General features: G+C 39.8%; 1 protein-coding gene across 4 annotated transcripts in view; it reads left to right on the top strand.

The window, feature by feature from the left end:
• The window catches only part of khdrbs3 (KH domain containing, RNA binding, signal transduction associated 3), a 225,590-nt gene extending 204,459 nt beyond the window's left edge, over window positions 1-21,131 (top strand). For 2 of the 4 annotated variants that reach the window (XR_005131015.1, XR_001858475.2), the window contains exons 8-11: window positions 8,412-8,470; window positions 10,493-10,621; window positions 18,631-18,692; window positions 20,381-21,131. Coding sequence is in view for 1 of the 4 variants with exons in the window: in XM_017711960.2 (XP_017567449.1) it covers window positions 8,412-8,470; window positions 10,493-10,584 (151 nt within the window). In the remaining 3 variants the exon portion in view is untranslated. Of the gene's footprint in view, window positions 1-8,411; window positions 8,471-10,492; window positions 10,852-18,133; window positions 18,240-18,630; window positions 18,693-20,380 lie in introns of those variants that run through there. The other 2 variants (XR_005131014.1, XM_017711960.2) reach the window with 2 other exon arrangements.
• The last annotated feature ends 1,557 nt before the right edge of the window (window positions 21,132-22,688 follow it).

Genomic DNA, 22,688 nt, shown 5'->3' with positions numbered 1-22,688 from the left:
AGACACCAACAGAACAGGCTTTACATCAACAGAGCAGAGAACACACTGAGCGCTGGGGTCCATCACTCACACACATACACACCTAGCCCATCTGTTTAATCACACCTCACAGACATTAAAAATCTGCCCTACATCACCAACACAGTAGGAGAGAGAGAGAGAGAGAGTGTACATACGGTAAGTGGGTCTCAGTCAGGTTCTGTAACGCTAGACTAGCTGAGGTTAGCACTCTGGCCCCTTTGTTTATTTTGTCGGGCCCAGGAGGAGAACTGAAAACATGCGGCTCCTCCACAGGAAACATCTGACCAACACGGCAGGGGGAGAGAGAGAGTTGGAGAAAGGGGAGATAAAGAAAAAAAGGAAGAATCAGAGAGGAGTGGATAGAGAAGGACATAGAAAGGTAAAGAAAGAAAGAGAAAACAAAGGGAATAGAGAAAGAGTGGCAAAAAAATAAAAGGAGGCGTTTGGTTTGGCCGGTAGCTGTGTTAGCATGTCGTAGCGTGACGACTGCCGTTACATGCAGACACTTGTATCTGAATAAAGTCTCACTGATCTTCCAAGATTATGAATAATGACTATTTTAATCTCGTCTGCTCTACTCCGCTCAATTCTATTCTCTTCTACTCTGTCTTAAGCTGTTCTGTTCTACTCCACTCTTCTACTTTATTCTATTCCACTCTACTCTTCTATTCTATTCTACTCTACTCCACTCTAATCTACTCTACTCTGCACAATTCAACTATATTTCATTCTAGTCTAGTCAATTCCACTCTGTTCTATTCTACTCTATTATTTTCTACTCCATTCTGCTCTACTCTGTTGCACTCTACTCTGTTTCATTTTACTCTATCCTAATCTGTTCTATTCTACTGTAATCTTCTATCATATTCTACTGTACTCTATTCTGTTCTATTCTGCTCTACTCTACTGCACTCTACTCTGTTCCATTTTACTCTATCCTAATCTGTTCTATTCTACTGTACTCCTACTATGTTCTACTCTACTCTATTCTGTTCTATTCTGCTGTACTCCTACTATATTCTACTCTATTCTGTTCTATTCTGCTCTACTCTATTGCACTCTACTCAGTTCTATTCTACTCTATCCTAATCTGTTCTATTCTACTGTACTCTTCTAATATATTCTACTGTACTCTATTCTGTTCTGTTCTGTTCTACTCTATTGCACTCTACTCTGTTTCATTTTACTCTATCCTAATCTGTTCTATTCTACTGTAATCTTCTACTATATTCTACTCTACTCCACTCTATTTTACTCTACTCTGTTGCACTCTACTGTGTTGTATTCTACTCTGTCCTAATCTGTTCTATTCTACTGTACTCTTCTACTATATTCTACTCTACTCCACTCTATTTTACTCTACTCTGTTGCACTCTACTGTGTTGTATTCTACTCTGTCCTAATCTGTTCTATTCTACTGTAATTTTCTACTATATTCTACTCTATTCCATTCTCTATTCTATTCCACTACTATATTGTACTCGACTCTGTTCTGTTCTACTCTATCCTACTCTACTCTGCACTACTCTATTCTATTTTATTCTCTATTAGTCTGTATCCAGTACAGTTTGAGTTTGACTGGCATGTGTAACACAGAGAAAAGCTGAAGGCAGTAAATTTCTGAATGTAAGTGCCTCTGTGGAGGTCAAGATGACATTGTGTAAAAGAACATTGTCCTGACTGATGTGGAGAAGACAGCCATGCTAAAATTGTCTTTATTTGCTCATTTTGCTCATCTCTTTATTGTGTTATTGGGAGCCTATGACGTATTTATGGAGCCATACTTACAGATGTATTATTTATGGTGTTTATAAAGAATTAAGGGGTCATTAGCCTCTCCTAATTGTGTTCTGGCCTGAGGCAAAATCTCACATCTGTTCAACTCCTTCTGTTGCTTCTTACCTCCTGCCTTTTGATGAGACCATGACACGAAAAAAAAAAATTCTCTCTTTCTCTCTCTCTCTCTCTCTCTCTCTCTCTCTCTCTCTCTCTCTCTCTCTCTCTCTCTCTCTCTCTCTCTCTCTCTCTCTCTCTCTCTCTGTCTCTCTGTCTCCCTGTCTCACTCTCTGTCTCTCTCTCTCTCTCCCTATGTCGCTCTCTCTCTCTATCTCTCTCTCTCTATCTCTATCCCTCTGCCCCTTTTCTTTGAAGTATGAATTGTAATTACAGTGCCAACTGCCAGCTGAAAACACAAAGTTTATTATTATCTTTAAAAAATGCATGAATAGGAGATTTACAGACACTCGGTTGGGGGATTTGGGTTTTTAATCAGGGTTCATGAATGAGTTTCATCCTGTTTAGGTAAACACTCACTCGCTCAGTGTTTAGCTGAAGACTCCTCCATATTTTATGCTGTTAGCTCTGTGAATGTGTGCTCTGCTAATTGGAAAGAATGGCTGTCAGTGCTTTAAGTAAAGCCAGACGATCTCAGATACTTTCATTTGAGTCTAAACATTTCTCTGCTCTCGAGTCAGGAAGTCGAGAAGAACGTTCTGGGAATCTGGAGAGAAAGAGGAGCAAAGGCAGAGAGAGAAAGAGCAAGAGAGAGAGAAACTGGACAGAAAGAAAGAGGAAAAAGAAGGGAAAAGTGGTAGTAAGATATAGTGAAGTTGATGGTAAGTAAGAGAGGAAAAAGAGCAAGAGAGAAAAGGTGGAAGGAGAGAAAGAGGAGCGGGAAGTGGTGGTAAGAGTGGTGGTAAGAGAGACAGGGACGGTGGAAGCAGAGACGGAGTTAAGAAAGGGAGGTGGTGGGAAAAAGAGGAAAGAAAGATGGCAAAAGAGAGAAAGTGAAGGAAAAAGAGAAAAGAGAGAGAAGGTGATAGAATGAATAAGAGAGAGAGACTAGACAGAGAGAGGGAGAGAGAGAAGAGAGGGAGACAGAGGGAGAGAATGAGAGAGAGAGAGAAAAAGAGACTGAAAGAGAGAGAGAGAGAGAGAGACAGGCAGAGAGAGAAGGGGAAGTATTGACAAAATGTCACCGAAGAAATTAGAGGCGTCTAAGACGGTTTGGAGGCCGACTTGCTGTTTGTGTGTTGAGGTGTTGGGTTTTGAGGTGTCGGCCTCCTGTCTGCCTGACAGAGTTCCTTAAATATCACCTGCAGGCATGAGGAAACGGTTTGAATCCCCAGACACCTGAACCCTCCATCCCCAGCTCCTCTCTGAGAGTGTGGAGACCTGTGTGTGTGTGTGTGTGTGTGCATGTGTGTGTGTGTGTGTGTGTGTGTGTGTGTGTGTGAGGATCATGTCACTGGTCTAAATGTTAAGGTCTTCTCTCTGACCAATAACAAGCTGTCTCATTAGAGAAGCTCCTGGCAAAAAGTGTGGTGTACACAGTCTCTCTCTCTCTCTCGCTCTCGCGCTCTCTCTCTCTCTCTCGCTCTCTCTCGCTCTCTCTCTCTCTCTCGCTCTCTCTCGCTCTCTCTCTCGCTCTCTCTCTCTCTCTCTCTCTCTCTCTCTCTCTCTCTCTCTCTCTCTCTCTCTCGCTCTCTCTCTCTCTCTCTCTCTCTCTCTCTCTCTCGCTAAGTGGTGTCAGACGCATTTCTAAGTGTGAATCCAGAAGCAGAGGGTGTGTGAAAGCACCCTGCAGTGATCTGTGATTGGAAACTTTCCTTTCTGAATATTTACAGTCTGCTGCTTCGCAACTACCCACATGACCCATATAACCCCACCATCTGACCACCTGTATGTATAATGCCTTTCCGTCACCCACATTCCTAAAGCCCACGAAACATCACCTCACAATCCTAACAACCATAAAACATCACCCCACGTTCCTGTCAACCACATCACCCCACATTCCTACTAACCACATCACCTCACATTCCTCACACTAACAAACCACGTTTTCTGAATGTTAGGAATGTTGGGTGATGTTTTGAGAATTATTTCGATGGCTGTTAGAAATGCAAGGTAATGGTCATTTACCAAACACCACAAAACCAAGTGACTGTGCTCCATCCAAACATCTGGAAGCACCTCAACCACTTACCCTGAAATCCTAACATCCATAAACCCCCTGACCACTCAGCTCTGAGAGCTGTATTAGCTGTGTGTAAGTAAGCGGAGCTTATTGAGTTCAGTGTTGGTGTGATCAATAGCTCATACCCTGATATTAGCACAGTCTGTTAAAGGAGAATGCAGTTTGATCTGTCTACACAGCCTCTCCCGCTTCTGCATCTGCATGTACGCATTTGCTGTTTAACACACTCTTATTTCACCTCCTGCTGTTCAACTTCCACAGGACTCGCTATGATAGACTGAGACAGACAGTTCTTCTGGGTCTGGATCTTCAGCCAATATATGGAAACTAAACAGCAAAAAACGGTCATGTTATCCACCATTTTAGATCACCTTTCCTTTTCACAGCACTTATTAAATCAGTAGACACAAACTTATCCCCACATTCCTAACAACCGCAAAACACCCCACATTCCTAACAACCACAAAACACCCCACATTCCTAACAACCATGAAACATCACCCCATATTCCTAACAACCACAAAACACCCCACATTCCTAACAACCGCAAAACACCCCACATTCCTAACAACCGCAAAACACCCCACATTCCTAACAACCACAAAACACCCCACATTCCTAACAACCGCAAAACACCCCACATTCCTAACAACCGCAAAACACCCCACATTCCTATCAACCGCAAAACACCCCACATTCCTAACAACCGCAAAACACCCCACATTCCTAACAACCACAAAACACCCCACATTCCTAACAACCATGAAACATCACCCCATATTCCTAACAACCATGAAACATCACCCCATATTCCTAACAACCACAAAACACCCCACATTCCTAACAACCATGAAACATCACCCCATATTCCTAACAACCACAAAACACCCCACATTCCTAACAACCGCAAAACACCCCACATTCCTAACAACCACAAAACACCCCACATTCCTAACAACCGCAAAACACCCCACATTCCTAACAACCGCAAAACACCCCACATTCCTGACAACCGCAAAACACCCCTCATTCCTATCAACCGCAAAACACCCCACATTCCTAACAACCACAAAACACCCCACATTCCTAACAACCACAAAACACCCCACATTCCTAACACCCATGAAACATCACCTCACATTCCTAAAATGCACAAAGCATCACCCCACATTCCTAACAAGCACAAAACATCTACCCACATTCCTAACAACCTCAAAACATCACCTCTCATTCCTAACAACCTCAAAACATCACCTCTCATTCCTAACAAACAAGTTGTCATTCTGAAATAATCATGAGAAAGACCGTGTCTAGTAGTATTTCTAGTAGTAGACTTCCCATGAACACATTTCCCATGAAAGCCATGGGAGACACTATGGCAGACATCCGTAACTTTACACTGGTAAAAATGTCAATGGACTTTTACTTCTCTTTCCTAGAGAACACTGCTGGACGTTGTTGACATGTGGCTCCCACTGTGTGTAGTACAGTCTGCGACAGACAGAATTTATCGGAAACGTTTTATTTTTCAAGTATTCTTGAGCCTGTGCTGTGATATCCATCACAGAAGCATGTCGGATTTTAATGTAATGCCATCTAAAGGTTCGAAGGTCATTAGCGTTCATTTGTGGTTTTGAGTCTTACCCTTCATGCACAGAGATTTCTCTAGATTCTCTGAATCTTTTGATGATATAATGGTAAAATACCTAAAATCTTTGCAGTTGTTTGCTGAGGAATATTATTTTTAAACATTTTTTTTTGAAGCATTAAGAGTTCCTTTCACTGGAGCTAAGGGGCTGAGCTCAAATCATGAAAAACAACCTCACACCATAATCCCCCCTCCACCAAACTTTACACTTAGCACAATGCAGTCAGCCAAGTAGCCAAGAACTTTTCTCCTGGCAACCGCCAAACCCAGACTCGTCCATCAGATTGCCAGATGGAGAAGCATGATTAGTCACTTCAGCGTCTCCACTGCTCTAGAGTCCAGTGGCGGCCCTTTACACCACTGCATTCCACACTGTAACGGGGAGCGAGGTAGCGGACGCATGTGCAGAGGTAAGCGACTTTTATTGAGGGCAAATCCAAAATCAGGGTCGTGACGGTCCAGGGTCAAAGAGCCAATACGTAGAGAGCAGGGTGCAGACATGATGAGAAACACAAACAACCAAACAGTTCCAACACAAACCAACACATCCAAACAAAGACCAATACAAAGACCAGCAAAGACAAAGTGCAAACACAAGGCTTAAGTAATAAAGGGACAACGAGGGACAGGTGAAAACAATCAGGGGCGGAGTCATGAAACGAGGGGGCAGGACTAGAAAAAACAAAACAAATACACATGGACAGGACTGGGAGGGGCCAATCATGACACACACTTTGTATTGCGCTTGGTGATGTAAGGCTTGACAGTTAACTGGAATATTTAGTAGTGAGGAAATTTCACGACTGGACTGGTTGCACAGGTGGCATCCAATCACGGTACCACGCTGGAATTCACTGAGCTCCTGAGAGCGACCCATTCTTTCACTAATGTCTGTAGAAGCTGTCTGCAGCCTAGGGGCTTGGTTTTATACACCTGTGGCCTTGGAAGTGATTGGAACAGCTAAATTCAATCATTTGGATGGGTGACTGAATACTTTTGGAAATATAGTGTATCTAATAAAGAGTCTCCAAAGGCAAACTGTTTGAAATGACCAGGTGTGAACTGGGTCTTTATGTAGTTTATCAAGTTGTATTCTAGTCTGTTCATGGCTGGAAAGAACTGCAAACTGTTGGTTTCCCTTTCTTAATAAAGTGCTTGTTTGTCTTACCGCATTGCACTTGATGTGAAAGTTCTGCTGCGTTAAACATCACATTTTGTGTCTGAAGACATTGTACTTGGTGTGAAGCTGAACAGGTTTTTAGGATAGGTTGTTTTTTGTTTTTTTATTTTTACTGTTTTTTTTATTTTTTTGCCAGTGTTTTGCTAAGTGTGGGCAGAGCCTGGATTGAGCAGTTAGCCTTATTTCAACAGTATGGCTTATTACTTTTTACCATAGACATCATACCAAAGCGGCTCTGTGGAATATAAATAGATCTATTTCACAATAGAAGTGCAGGACAAACTACTTCATTTTTTCTGCATTATTTTTCTGTTTATCTTTGCTCCTCCCACAGTGTTGATTGACAAGAGAAAAGAAGAATGCACAAAAGAGCAAGTCTGAGATTTAGGCTGTCAGGCTTTATTTAACAGTAGAGTGATTGACAGGTGAAGAGAGGTAGCTGGCTGAAGAGAGCTGAGCCGCTATTGGCTGAGGTGCCATGGCTATGATGAATTACCTCTGAAAGACAGACTTATCACACCTATCCTCAAAGATTCCAATGCAGTACAAGAGAGGGAGAGACAACAGAGAGGGAGAGAGAGAGAGAGAGAGAGAGAGGGAGAGAGATGTGTGAGTGAAACAGTATAGGAGAGATTGTCTCTCCTTCTTCATAAACGCTGCCACGTCTCATATACAGCCATACCTGATGATGGGACGACGTTATGGAAAAAGCTTCCAGCAGGAAATTGCTGGCAGGAGGCAGAGGTAGCGTCTGATTATGGGCGTCTGATCCAAAGTCAGCCTGTCCCATGTCAGAAAAAAAGAAGAGAAAAACTATGAGAAGAGAGGAGCAGATGGAGGAAACTCAAAATAAGACCTTTGAGAGAAAGGCAATCACGTCACTCTGCCGAACATTTCAGCCCTTTATTGTGTTTCTTCTTTCTTTTGGTTTATTTGTCTTTTGTTTATTTGTTAGTTTTTCGGCCTTCTGCAGTTTCTCTGCATTTCAAAAGATGCCAAATGTCTTTTTAAGTACATTTCACTTCATTTCAAATCAGTGCTGCAAACCAGTTTAGCAGTTATTCTAACAAAGATATTAACACTGCATGAATAATATTCTCTCTCTCTCTCTCTCTCTCTCTCTCTCTCTCTCTCTCTCTCTGTGTTTCTCTCTATATATATCTCTCTGTTTATCTCTATCTCTCTCTCTCTCTCTCTCTCTCTCTCTCTCTCTCTCTCTCTCTCTCTCTCTCTCTGTGTGTTTCTCTCTATATATATCTCTCTGTTTCTCTATCTCTCTCTGTCTCTCTCTCTCCATCTTCCTGTTTCTCTATCTCTCTCTATCTCTCTCTCCCTCTCTCTCTGTTTCTCTCTATCTCTCTCCCTCTCTCTCTCCCTCTCTATCTTTCTCTCCCTCTCTCTCTCCCTTTCTCCCTATCTCTTTCTCTCTGTCTCTCCCTCTCTCTCCCTCTCTCGCTCCCTCTCTCTGTCTTCCTCCCTCTCTCTCTCTCTCTCTCTCTCTCTCTCTCTCTCTCTCTCTCTCTCTCTCTCTCTCTCTCTCTCTCTCTCTCTCTCTCTCTCTCTCTCTCTCTCTCTCTCTCCAGTTCAGACGACTACTATGAATATGGCCATGGACTAAGTGGGGAATCCTATGACTCATACGGTGAGTTCTCCGTTTAGCTTAGCCATAATTACAGTAACTAGGAATTAAAGGGAAATTCCACCAATCTTTTCAAACTTTCTGCATGAGTTAGAGATTGAGATGTAAACAGAGTCATTCAGAGTGGGTTGGTGTGAAATGGTTTACTATAGAGGCTCAGATGTCTTTACACTGGTGGTGATGGGAACCAGGGGTCACAATGTGTATATAATATAGCCATTATATTTTAAACCACCAGTGAACCCACACGAGTCTCCTGAGGGTTTATAGGTAAAGTAGATGGTGGTAAAATATTGATAGTGTTATATTGCTATCAATAGGAGTATAATATTGTTTTTCTTTGGTTATTATTTGTCCTTATAGCCCCCCTGCATGTGCCTCTACAACATGAGGGGATAGAAAATGTTTTCTATGCAAAGCTTATCATAAAGCAAACTATGGTAAAACAGCGTCTCGGATCAGGCAGTATATAGTGTAATGGTCAGAATGAAATTTGCCTTTCATTCTGACAACATACAGACTCTGAAACAATCCAGGCGATGCTTTCTCTGGGTGGCCTAAAGAATGGACAGCTTGACAGTTAAAAGAGGACCTCTAGATTAACCAGCTAGTGGGCATTCTTGTTCTTTCTAAACACAAGGTTAGCGTGGCTGAAGCCTCCTCTTTTGAAAGAGGGCATGCATTTAACGGGCCTACTGACAGCTCTCTAATTAAACACTATCGGATATGGGCTCGTCTCTGAAAGGCTCTGTCAGCGAGGGGACGCTGCCGTGGACCTCGGAGAAACGCAGCTGCTGCAGAGCCACAAAGACAGCCATCGATAGCCCCCTCGCTCATCCGCACGGACGGGTGTGAAGCAGCGTTGGCTTGAGGCTAATGGTGCAGCTGACCTCTCCCAACAAAGACAGCGGGCTAAACTCCTTTCAAGTTGTTATTTGATCTTCTGCTCCAATTAAAGGAGGGCCGACTGAGGTGAAGGACAGCGATCTGGTTTAGATGGACAGACAGCGTCTGTTATTGGCAGTGTTAACAGAGTTGCCTAGGGAGGATGCTGGACGGTACCGGATATATTAGTTGTTCTGTTCACTTACAAAGGTTATAATGGATATTAAAATAGGCATAATGTTAAAGTTCCCACACCTTATTTAAATAAACTGTATAAACAATAAAATGTACATTCCCAGCCACTTTATTAGAAACTCTACTTTGCTTGTGTACCGTTAGAGGCTGTAGCTCATGTACTGATGTACAGTGTGTTAGCCATCCTCTAGTCCGTCATCAGTATTCGGTTTCTAAGCAGAGCCATACTTCTCTGAATAGTTTGGCAGTGACATTGAAACACTCATGCCGGTTGCACATAAACTACCACAGCAGTGTCTCTGCTGTGCTGAGAATGGACCACCACCTAAACAATAACTGGACAACAGTGATCCTGAGATCAGAAACTAACCAGTGATGAATGGAACAGAAGAGGGCTGATAAAAGATGAACTACAGTCAGTAAATTTACATCTATATAGAGGAGCTAAAAAGTTATATTATGTAAAGTGGCCAGTAAGAGAAGTACAAGGTAGGTGTATCTAATAAAGTGGCCAGTGGCTGGAAGTACAAGGTGGGTGTTTCTAATAAGGTGGCCAGTGAGTGGAAGGACAGGTTAGATGTTTCCATTAAAGTGGCCAATGAGTGGAAGTACAAGTTAGGAGTTTCCAATAAAGTGGCCAGAGAGGGGAAGTACAAGGTAGGTGGTTCTAATAAAGGGGCCAGTTTACAAACGTGTCTGAATTAATCTCTTTCTTATAGGTTCTTGTTGAATACAGAGATTTTGACCTTAACCCAATAAAATCCCTGGCTTATTACATACTCAGTCTTATTACTAAGTTATTACAGGGACTTCAGTGCAAACTGGTTGAGTTATTCCTGGGTTATAGAATTGTGAAATAAAACTTTGGGCCCTGGCCGTTTAAGAGTTTAAGCATCTGACGATGCTACTTTTATTCAGCTCTGCCCTCTGTGTCTTCCCGCTCAGGTCAGGAAGAGTGGACAAACGGCCGCAACAAAGCTCCGCCGGCGAGGACGACCAAAGGAGTATACAGAGATCAGCCCTACTCCAGATACTGAACTCTAAAGTCAGGCGCACCTGTCCGTGCTCTCCCAAGTAATGGATTTTCTATGGACTCCCCTTGTTTTTTTTTTTTTTAGAATAAACTCAACCAAAACCACAAAAAATAGAAACCAGAGAGGAAGGGAAGGAGGGGATGTGGGTTCATGGGGGCGTTCGGTTGATGCCACACGGACGTGCCCCTTCCAGAATAACTAAGCCTGTGATCACTAACTATGTGTAAAGTAGATAACCAAGCCGAATCCCTCTACACCAGTTCTGGAACGTTGGGCGGGGTGGGGGGGTGGGGTTTAACAGGTAGAGGACGGTGTTAGGTATTTAGACTTAGCCAGGTACATTTCTATATACACGTTTTTTTCTTGAATTTTTTTTCCCTTTTGATGAGTGATCAGCTTCAGTGTGTCCCTTGTAAAGTTCTACCTTTGATGAAAAACCTACTGACAGAAAAAAGAGAAAATCTTGATGCACATATTGTGTTACTTCTTTCTTTTGTAATGCAACGTTCCCTAGCATTAAAGGGCTTATGGGAGCATGTCATTAAAACATTATACACAGTCATTTATTTCTGAAAAACGGAGAAATCTAGCAATGTTTTGTCCACTTTTTGCATTAAGTGCTTGAATTTTTAAACAGCCTGCGGCAGGGCTGCCAATCATCTGCAAATCTACAAAAGCCGCCTTATATATTGAGCTTTAAATCATAAAAATTCATAATTGAAGAGCAAAAGGCGTCCCGTACTTAAAAGTTGTCTATTTTTTTCCCTCATGAATATAGAACATGCCCAATGAAACACTTCAATTCTGAACTAAGAATAAAGTGACAATGTGGCAGGCAATATATAGATAAAACAGTTGAAAGAAAGACAGAAACGCTAATTGACAATGGACAGTATGTACATTAAGTGTTATGGAGTGCTATCAGACAGGAGTAAAAATTGCTGACCATAGCCTCTTCTGCAGCCCCTCTTAGTTCACCACACTGCAAAAACATGGTGTCTTCTTAAATAAAATCTTAAATATGGTCAGTAAAACTTACATTTCTCCTGTTGAGATTGTTGCAAGCTTATTTTAAAGAGTATTTACCTTATTCCTTGACATTTTTACTTGTTTGAAGTAATTAATTCAGTAAAATTATCTCACTATACTGGCAGGTAATTTAGCTTGTTTTAAGAAATGAGCCTAAAACCAGCAAATGATCTTCCAGTGTAGTGAGACAATATCACGTGCTAAAATTACTTGAACAAGTAAAAATGTCTGGAAATAAGCTGGATAGTCTTGTGCACAACCATCTCAAAATGGGAAATATTAGAGATTAAACATATCAACTAGATTTAAGATCATTCTACTCGACAATATACCATTGAAGTGTCTTTGCTATCCTTATTTAAGATTAAGATTAAGTGACCCTTCTTAGTCTCACAGTGGGGAAATTTCACCTCCGCATTTAACCCATCCATGAAGAAACACCACATACACACTAGTGAGCAAACACACACTAGGGGGCAGTGAGCACATTTGTCTGGAGTGGTGGGCAGCCCTATCCGTAGCACCCGGGGTGCAGTTGGGGGTTAGGTGTCTTGCTCAAGGGCACCTCAGTTATGTACTGGCGGCACTGGGGATCGAATTGGCAACCTTCCGGTCACAAGGCCTGTTCCCTAACCTCCAGCCCATGACTGGCCTCATTTAATTAAAAATTGATTTTAAAAAATGATAATTATTAAAAAAAAATTAAAAATAGAGTGAAATGTGGCTCTATGTTGAGCTGCTAGTGAGCAATGACGACGAAAGGAAAGGGTTGAGGATCCCCTGATACACTAAAATCATTTACGCATAATAAAAACCCTTTTTTAAAATACTGACTCACTTGGTCGCCCATGAATGTGAAACTTGGTTCGCTTCTGTTTCTCTGTGTAATACACTTTTCTATCAAAATATAGTCCAGGCAAAGGCATTTTTCCAAGTTTTCCAGAATTTTTTCCAAGGAATTTTGGGCTGTTTCTTTCAGTCCATTAATTGTGAAATTTACACATAATGTAAAGAGCAACAGGCATTTTCAGATTATATCAAAAACTGGAAAACAACAAAAATGGAGATTTTCACAGCAGCTATATATATATATATATATATATATATATATATATATATATATATATATATATATATATATATATATATATATATATACACACACATACATACGTACATATACATACATATATAATGTAATACCAGGCAGACTGGTGAGCACAGTTGGTAGCCCTGCCCCATGGTAACGGCTGAACGTGAGTTAAAGCCCTGCTGAGGAACTCTTTTTACAGTCAGAGTGATGAAGTGTGCAGTAAGTATTCCAGCCCTGGGAAGTTCTTCAAATCCTTCAAATTGGATTGTAGGTTTTTAGCTCAATGTTTTATTCTTTCTTTTTATTTGAAAACGCCAGCTGTCAGTTTTTTTCAGACATGCAAGGTGCTCTTATGGCAGCAATGATATATACAGTAGACGCATATAACATAAGCCCCTCCCCCTCCCTGTCCACTTTATTTTGATAAGTTGCGCCCAGAAGGCTACTTTTGATGATTGACAGTGGTCTCCATAATAAATAAAAGACCCTCAGAGCAGAGTTAGGGCTGTATCAGCAATAGAGTTTTACATTTCCATGCTCAGTCATTCTGATCTATACCAAGGGTTTGTACACACCTCCAGGGTTTCTTCTGAAATGGGGGGTATTAATAGGGGGTTTGTTCCTCCTTTGCTGCAGTAACAGCCTCTACTCTACTCTCACATTGCTGTGAGGATTTGATTGAGCATTAGTGAGGTCAGGTACTGATGTTGGATGGTCAGTTATGGATCACTTGCACTCATCCTAAAGGTGTTGCATGGAGCTCCATCACTCCAGAGAAGACAGCTCCACTGCTCCACAGTCCAGTGCTGGGGGGCCTTGTACCCCTCTAAGTGATGCTCGGCATTATGCCAACTTCGGCTCATGAGCGTCTTTTGGCAAAGCTTTTCTATGGAGATACTGTGAGTGTGCAATTAATATCCAATAGGTGCACATTTGAAGGGGTGCCTGAATACTTTTGGACCTATTCTAATAATCTTTGGACTAGCAGTCTTAGTCCAAAATAGACCTTCAGCCTGTCCTCAGTAAAGATGTCCCTGTTACTCGGTGCAGCAGCCACCATACTGGACTTAGCAGTTGATTCAATGGGATTTGATTCAACTGCATGCATTACGCTCTGCCCACTCATGATGTACTGGGTTCTTGGCATTTTACCACATCAACCAGCGCAAGCAGCACTTCACATTACATTCCAATCTTCCTACCGTTCATCCCTGACCTTCTACCATTTCTTCTTCTTCTTATATTGCTGAATTGTGAGAAATAGACACTCATAGATGTAAAATGAAAGGCACTTTTTTGATTATCAGAAGATATTCATGACTGTGTGGTATTAAATTTGCATTCGTCTCTTAATCAGTGAAATGTGAGGACGTTATCCCGAAAGTGCTGAGGCATTTCTTGGCACGTCTGCTTCACATCCAGTCCAGAAAATAATAACACTAATCACAGTAACTGAAAAACAGCAGTAAAACAAGCTGGTTTGAAGATGATCTGCTTTTGACTTTCACAGCTTGCAGGTCTGAATACAGTTGATTTATGATCAACATGAGTGCTTTGTGTGGAAACACTGAGTAATAAAAGGTGTTTGCCATTTGTAACAGTTCCCAGGGGTGTGAATACTTTTGCAAGTGTGTGTATATTGACACATTTTTCAATGTCATATATTGTATTAGAAATAACTGAAGCGGTGGTTTCACATTTCAGTCCTAGGCTCCTCTTTTGTCAGACGTTTAGCTTTTACTCTGTGCTAATGGGCTAATTAGTGAGCGAGTTTAGTTAAGAGTGTTAGATTTCATTAAAATATGCAAAATTTCTGCATAATTTAATACTGAGATCTGAGCAAAGTCAACCAGAGTGACATTGTTACATATGTGTGAACATGGGCATATATATATATATATATATATATATATATATGTGTGTATGTGTATGTGTTTGTGTGTGTGTGTGTGTGTGTGTGTGTGTGTGTGTGTGTGTGTGTTTTTGAGGCCAAAATCTATGGAAGTCCAGAGAGGCCATGAGGTAGTTATTTCTGGATTGTTATCTTGAGATAGCAAGTTAATTATCTTGAGATAACAAATGTTATCTTGAAATAATGAGTTAACTGTCTTGTGATCTTAAGATTAAATTTTTATCATGCACTATTGAGCTAATTGTCTTGTGATCTTGGGATAACAGTTGTTTTTTTGACAACTTGAATTATCTTGTTATTTTGAGATAACAAAAGTTGTTATCTAAATTAACAAAGTTGTTATCTTGAGATATTGTCATGTGATCTTGAAATAATGAGTTAATTGTCTTGTGATCTTAAGATAGCAAAGTTGCTATTTTGCGATATCGAGCTAATTGTCTTGTAATGCCAGGATAACAGTTGTTTTCTTGAAATAACAAGTTAATTATCTTGTGATCTTAAGATAAAGTTATGCAATATTGAGCTAATTATCTTGTGATCTCGGGATAACAAAGTTGTTTTCTTGAAATAACATGTTATCATGTTATATTGAGATATTGAGCCCATTATTTTGTGATCTTCAGTTAACAAATCATTATTTTAAAATGACAAGTTAGTTATCTTGTGATCTTGAAATAACAAAGTTATTATCTTGAAATAACAAGTCAACTGTCTTGTGATCTCAAGATAACAATCCAGAAAATTATTGCAACAGCTCATGGCCTCTCTGGACTTCTGCAAAAAGCTTCTTGCTGTCATAAAACATTGTCCGATATCAGAAGGAATATTCATAAACATTAATTTTAATAACTGTCTGAAGTAAGAGGTACGTTTCTCTAGAATGGAGTGTTTTACGTCAGACCAATCTGAATGACTTAGTTCATGTCTTAGTTGTTTAATAATGCAGAAATATAACTTTTTTTTATTTATTCCTCTTTAAGGACAGTGGAAAAAGTCCTGGGCAGGATGGTGGTGCTGGGGGGGTGGGGAGGGTCTATAGAACTGAAATTGCAAACCATTGCTGAAACGTGTGAAGGAAGATGCCCTTCTTCCAAACTGATCTCCTATAATCAAGAATTAAGCATTAATGAATTAGTGATTAATGGTGTATTGTTACAAGATATTCTTAAAGAATTCAACCACCATAGTAGCCTGAGCTTAGAAACTTCAAAAACTTTCAGTCCACTGTATTATCTGAATGTTGTTTCTGCGACCCCTGTAACTTTCTACGAATGTCTCGTAAAGTTTTAAAGAAGTGATTGAAACTAAACTCACTGTGGTGGCTATAAACTTTTCTGAATCATTTCTGTTGAGTAGACTCATCCTAAGCTTGTGTAAGCCCTTTAATCTACTTCTTGGTTGATGATAAAATAAAAATTTTTGAAAGAAAAAAGTGCTGTGTTGGAGCCAACTTTTTGCTTTTTTGCTGATACAGTCGTATGCAAAAGTTTGGGCACCCCTGGTCAAAACAGTTATGTTTTTGTGTAAATAAGTGCGTACGTCCTCTACAGAGAACACACTTCTGCACATTTTAATACACAATTACTGCTTATTTGCTGAATTTAACATGTTGGAATATTAAAAAAATAAAACATAAAATGCGGACTGTGTAAAAACTGTGATGTATTTTATACTTTTTAGTTTAGTTTTTCCAAGATGTTAAATTCAGCCCATAAATGTAACTTGTGCACTAAAATATCCCCAAACAGTGCCATATTTAAATAAACCACACATAATTTGTCCAGGGGGGTTCAACTTTTTGCATATGACTATATATTATAAAGCCATGTAATTTAATCTAAATTCATCATTAGCATTGTGCATTTTAATTTGAATAGAATATGTCTAAAATAACATTATTAAAAATTGTTATAAATCAAGGCAGCTGTTTTGTTTAAATCTTGAATATCAAAAAAAGCAAAAGTATGTTACTTACATTATAAGTATATTAATTACATGTCTTTATAATGTGATTACTGTTAAGGATGTATTAGTTGAATTCAGTTGTTTTGAAACAAATACTAAATGTTATACTTACTGTTTTAATTTGGAAATGTAATGAACTTACAATTGAATTTGTAATATTTCTAAGTAATATAATGTATTTAGTAATGTACCTCATATTAGCCATATTTATATGTAAAACAAGTCGCCCACAATGATTTTTTTAGTTATCTGGAAATATTAAAAGTCTTAATACATCAAGAATGGTCTTCAACTGTCACTTAAACAAGTATTTTAGTTTGCATTTACAAGGTACTGTATACATGCTAGATTTTGGATACAGTGCAAATGCATAAATATAGCATTGAGTCAGAGACCACCCTTCACTTATTTACTTCCAGTTTGAACAGCCATTATGTAAGATATTTTTGAGAAGATTACATATACAATAATCCACTTGCACAAGAAATGGAAAAAAAATCTAAAGAAATAAGTGGTAAAACTGAAATTCAAAATACAAAGAAAATGTGACTCCTAACAACCAACTGGAAGACCTGGTTGACACCAACACTGTCCCTATCAGATAAACAGCACTTAAATCTTTCCTCTTTGAGACAGAGGAGAAAATCAAGCTGCTTCCGATCTGAAAACATCCACAGGTGTTTCTGTCCATCCTTCCTCTGTGAGAAGACGACTCAGTGCTATGGATCTGAAAGGATGTGTAGCTGTTCAAGAAGAACCTCACTGAGAAAAGGAAACTGAAAAACACTAAAAGTAGAATGTTTGTGAATAACTTGACGTCGACCTGACAAATGAAATGACTATGAAATCCCAGGTGGTTGCTAAGGTGTTGCTAGGCTGTTGCTGTGGTATCCCAAGTAGAAACACTGAGTTGTTATTAGGCTGTGTGGATTGCTAAGGTGTTGCGAGGCCATTGCTACAGTGTTCGGGGTGGTTGCTAAGGTTTTCCCAGGGCTTTGCCATGTTATCCCAGGTGGTTGCTGAGATGTTCCTAGGGCATTGCTTTGTTATCTCAGCTGGTTGCTAAGGTTTTCCCAAGTCGTTGCTATGTTATCCCAGGTGGTTACTAAGGTTTTCCTAGGGCTTTGCTTTATTACCTTAGGTGGTTGCTTAGGTTTTCCAAGGGCATTGCTATGTTATCCCATGTGGTTCTACCTCAAAACTCTAAAGAAAATGTTAAATCAACTTCTAAGACTGAACTTTGAAGGTGTAAAAAAATACCCCTGCAGATTTCTTTGAAAAGCCAAAGAACAAATATTTAGTTATTGAGGCTTATATGTAATTTTCTGATGATGAAAAATGAACTTCTGGTACTTAAATGGCTGTTTTGACTGGAAATTAAATAAACGAAGGGCAGTCTCTGAGTTTTGCACAGTGCTGTATTCAAAGTAATTCAGTCTATTAACAGAAGAACAATTTAACATAAAAATCTTTTTGGAGATGTTTTTGTGGGGATTCCTTTTCTCTGCTTGCTGTTTTTTGCTCTTTCTTCTGGTCATGTGCCCATCTCTTAGTGCACTAAAGGGCCCCCACATGACCTCTAAATGACGCCAGCTGACCATTGACCCTCAGTGCTGAGAGGATGGCAGTGGCCATAGATAAAGGCCTTCGCTTGACAAGGTAAACAAGCCGAGCCTCTGCTTAATCTCATGCTTTAATATACAGTTACTTAAACTAGCTTCTAAAAAAGCACAAAAGATAACCTCATGTATTAAATTAGTTTGGTTTCAGGGTACTTTAGCCAGGAAAGGTAAATTAAAGACCATTAAAATTCCCTCAAAAGCTTGATAAATAGCTGTAATATTCAGTTTAAACTCATCACCTTGAATAATTATATCATAAGACACAGATAAACACTGTTTCCTTTAGTTTAAAATAAATGAAAGCTTATTTAAACATCTTCTATGTACACATTATCAAGAAGTATAATAGATCTAGGGCCTGATCTATCTCAGCTTGTGCTGTTTGGATCGATGTTGTTCTCGTTTACCAATGTTTCTCTCTGTTTCAGGAGGCCAGAGACTTGACTGGAGTGGTGAAATTATACCCCAGCTCTTCACAGTTCATCTGGAGGTGAGCTCTTTTTTTAATTTGTCAGCTCCACGATCCGTTTTGCTTTGTAGAATGCAGAGAACCTGACCACTGATCAAAAAATACATACACTGACCAAGCACAAACTCCTGCCCATGGAAAAAGGTAACGGGGAAAACAGAGGGCATGAAAAGAAAAACATTGGCATCAGTGTAGAGAGAATGCATGTTATGTAGATGAAAAGAAGAAAAATAAGATACAGAAGAAAAACAAAGTCAGGACGGTGTGTGAGACGCTTTAAACAGAAAAGAGTGATAGGTAAATCCTGTTTGACCTTACAACAGTACAAAATTCAATATTTCATTGCTCTCATTCCAAATTTGATGCCTGCAACACGTTCCAACACGTTTACAATTACATCGCCTTTTCTTTTAGTGGTGCTTAATAAATGTTTGAGGACTGAAGACACCAATTGATCTAGTTTTCACATCATATTTTTTTGCCACTTTTCCATTACATAGGTTTTTGCCTTTTGTGCTTAATAATGCACCACACATTTTCAACATGTGTTTGGGAGACAGTCAGGCCAGTGTAGCACCCATGTTCTCTGGTTATGAAGCCATGCTGACCATAGATGTCCCTGAAAAAGACGTCATCTAGAAGGCAGCATATGTTACCCCAAACTGTGTATTAAATTTCACAGTGTGTGTACTATATTTCTTTCAGCCATAATGGTGCTTTCACAGATGTGCAAGTTATCCAATAATACCTCCCACACCATTGCAGACCCTGACTTTTAACAGGATTGGTAACATTCTCCTTTGGCATATAGAACACAATACCCATTATTTTTATTAAAACTTGAAAGGACACCTTGTCAGATCACATTATTATTCTTATTACACATTATACAGTATTCATAATCTACTATGAATTATTCACTAACTACTATGAAGTATTCATAATCTACTATGAATTATTCACTAACTACTATGAAGTATTCATTATATACTATGAATTATTCACTAAATACTATGAAGTATTCATTATCTACTATGAATTATTCACTAACTACAATGAATTATTCAGTATCTACTATGAATTATTCACTAACTACTATGAATTATTCAGTATGTATTATGAATGATTTGCTACATACTATGAATTATTCAGTATTGACTATGAAACTAATGTGTAAAATCAGTAGTAATGAAACTGAGGAACTGACGTGCGGACCCTTATACAGACCTTGTTTAAGGGGTTAGTTGTACTGCCAGTCTATTAGCAATACCAGCTTGGTCAATAAACACCAGTTATATAAAAACCTTTATTTGAGGGTTCTCTACCCACAGTCCCCCTGAGCTCTGTGGCTTTGTGTTGGAGTGATCAGTGTCTCAGATGGGCCTGATGGCCCACCCTTGAGTGACCTGCCAGTTGGAGGAGAAAAGACACTGGAGAAAAAGAGTGGATGTGCTTTTGTACCCGTTCATAAAGCAAAAGCGTAAAATGACTTATTGATTGCCTTTGACACGAGTCCATTATCTTCAGAGAATGGTAGGCTAAGTGTATTTCCAGCAGGAACGCGTGTTGGGGGAGATGAAAGGCTGCCTTTTATAGCGTCTTTGCTGCTTTTTTTCCCTTCTTTTCTTAGTTGTCAATCATTCTGCTTTTTTATGCTTATACTAACAGACAGTTTTTTTTTTCCTTTTTGTTGTCCATCTGGTGGTCAGGTGTCACTGTCGGGTCTCTGGAAAACAGCAACACACAAAACGAGGAAACCAAGGGGCCAAATAGAGAAGAGAAAAGGGGACAAAGTCAGTTGGAGATGCCCCTGCCTGACTTAATGCTGCAGATATAGAGATGTCACAGAGATGAGTTAATGTGGCATTAATTTACTATATTGACTTTATTTGCTAATGTAAGTGAGGGAAGCAGTTGCTGAAAAATGATGCACTGAATTGACTTCATTGAAATATGTTCTAACTTAACACTATGTGTCCAAATGTATCCAGACATTTCTCCTAATCCAGTTGTGCACACCTAACACATATAATCTCCATAGAAAAACACTGATCAATATTATAGGACATGATGGAGCAGCCACACATCAGCCAAAGGTCACCATACCCAATGCCAAGCGTCAGCTAAAGGTGTCTAAAGTTCCCCAGCACTGGGCTGTGGAGTAGTGGAACTGTGTTCTCTGGAGTGATGGAGCTCCATCCAGTACCTTTGAGATGAGTTGGAGATCCAAAGCTGACCATCTAGTGTAAAGCCTTCCCAGAAGCGTAGAGGCTGTTACTGCATCAAAGGAGGAACAAATTCCCTATTAATACCATTCATTTCAGACAAAAGCTGGTGTCTACAGACTTTTGGACACATAGTGTAGTTGGATAGTTTGGAAGTGTGCAAAATTCATGTCATTCACTTCTAACAGTGAATAATCATATCCTTCATCTACTTTTACAATAAATAAAGCATTAACCAAACAGATCTTCTTGGGTGTTTGTGTGTGTTGTGTAAAAGATATTAGACTTCTGGTAATGTTAGTCACCTAATGAGTAAGTATTATTCAGGTGACTATGAGGTACAGACTCTTAAGCAGGACTGGGCGTTAATTAAATTTTTATTTTCAATTATGATTTGGATTCCCAAGATTATGAGAACAAGATAACTAAGAAACATTAACTCTTGTGCTGTTTTCTGTGTAGTAAATATACTTTTAACGTAGGAGACATTGGTCAGGATGCAAGTGTGAGTTGCTTTTATTAAAACACAATTCAGAGTTCATGAACACCGGGGCAGAGGTGAGTGGGACAGATTAATCCATTACAAGGCAAAATAAAGCAAAGAAGAATTAAACAAGAAACAAAACCAACAACGAGGGGAAATGTGCATCAACAGGTTATAAAGACACACATTGCAAGACAAAGGGACTGAGCAAACACAGGGGTATAAATAAACAGAAAATGAGAAACACCTTAGACTAATGAGAGGGCGGGGCTGGGAGACAAAGAACAGGTAAAGACAGGGCAGAACAGAGGAGGAGCCAACATGACAACAAAAGCAAATGGCAGATAAAAAACAGCACTAGGAAACTAAGAAAAAGGCAAACAAAGAAAGACCAGGACAAAGAGTGAACAGATGTTACATTACTCTCATTTTGTCTTGTGATATAAATCGCAGTGGATGAGCACATCCTTTTCAAGTCAAGGGTTATTTATATTGTGCTTTAATTGGCTCAACAGGCGTGGTCACAAAGCAATTTGTCAGAAAAATCCGGGTCCCCATAAGCGTCGGCAGTCACGACAGTGGCAAGAAAAAGCAAGAAGAAGAAACCTTGAAAGGAACAAAGACTCCAAAAGGGAAACTATCCTACTTGACATCGTATAGCCAACAATAACACAAGGGCAAAATGAAGAGAGAATAAGGTTTTAACATTAGTGTAAGTACAAGATAAGGTAAAAAGGGGAAAAGCAAGTTAAATAATTGTCCCTTTCATTTGTAGTGGACCGCTTTCACCCTCCATTGCTAAAAGCCCAAACTCACTCAGCCTGAAAAGTAAGACTATTCACTAACTCCTATGAATTATTCAGTATCTGTTATGAATTATTCACTAACTACTATGAATTATTCAGTATCATCATCATCACCGTCATTAACCACTTAGTCCAGATAGAGTCGCGGGTAGCAGTTGGGAGAGCAGAGAATCCCAGATGACCCTGTCCCCTGCAACTTCCTCCAGCTCATTCCCAGGGACCCCAAGCCACTCTCAGGCCAATCAGATCAGATGCCCAAACCACCTCCGCTGACTCCTCTCAATGCGGAGGAGTGGCGGCTCTACTCCAAGCTCCTCCCTGATGGCCAAGCTCCTCACCCTATCGAATAGAGTGTAGCCCACCACCCTGCAAAGAAAGCTCATTTCCGCCACTAGTATTCGCATATTCTTTCAGTCATTACCCGCAGCTCATGACCATAGGTGAGGGTCGGGATGTAGATCGACCAGTAAACAGAGAGCTTTTCCTTATGGCTCAACTCCCT

The sequence above is a fragment of the Pygocentrus nattereri genome, chromosome 11, assembly GCF_015220715.1.
Source record: "Pygocentrus nattereri isolate fPygNat1 chromosome 11, fPygNat1.pri, whole genome shotgun sequence".
Classification (NCBI taxonomy): Eukaryota; Metazoa; Chordata; class Actinopteri; order Characiformes; family Serrasalmidae; genus Pygocentrus; species Pygocentrus nattereri.
Note: the sequence above shows the minus strand (reverse complement) of the source record. Positions and strands in the feature narration are given on the sequence as shown.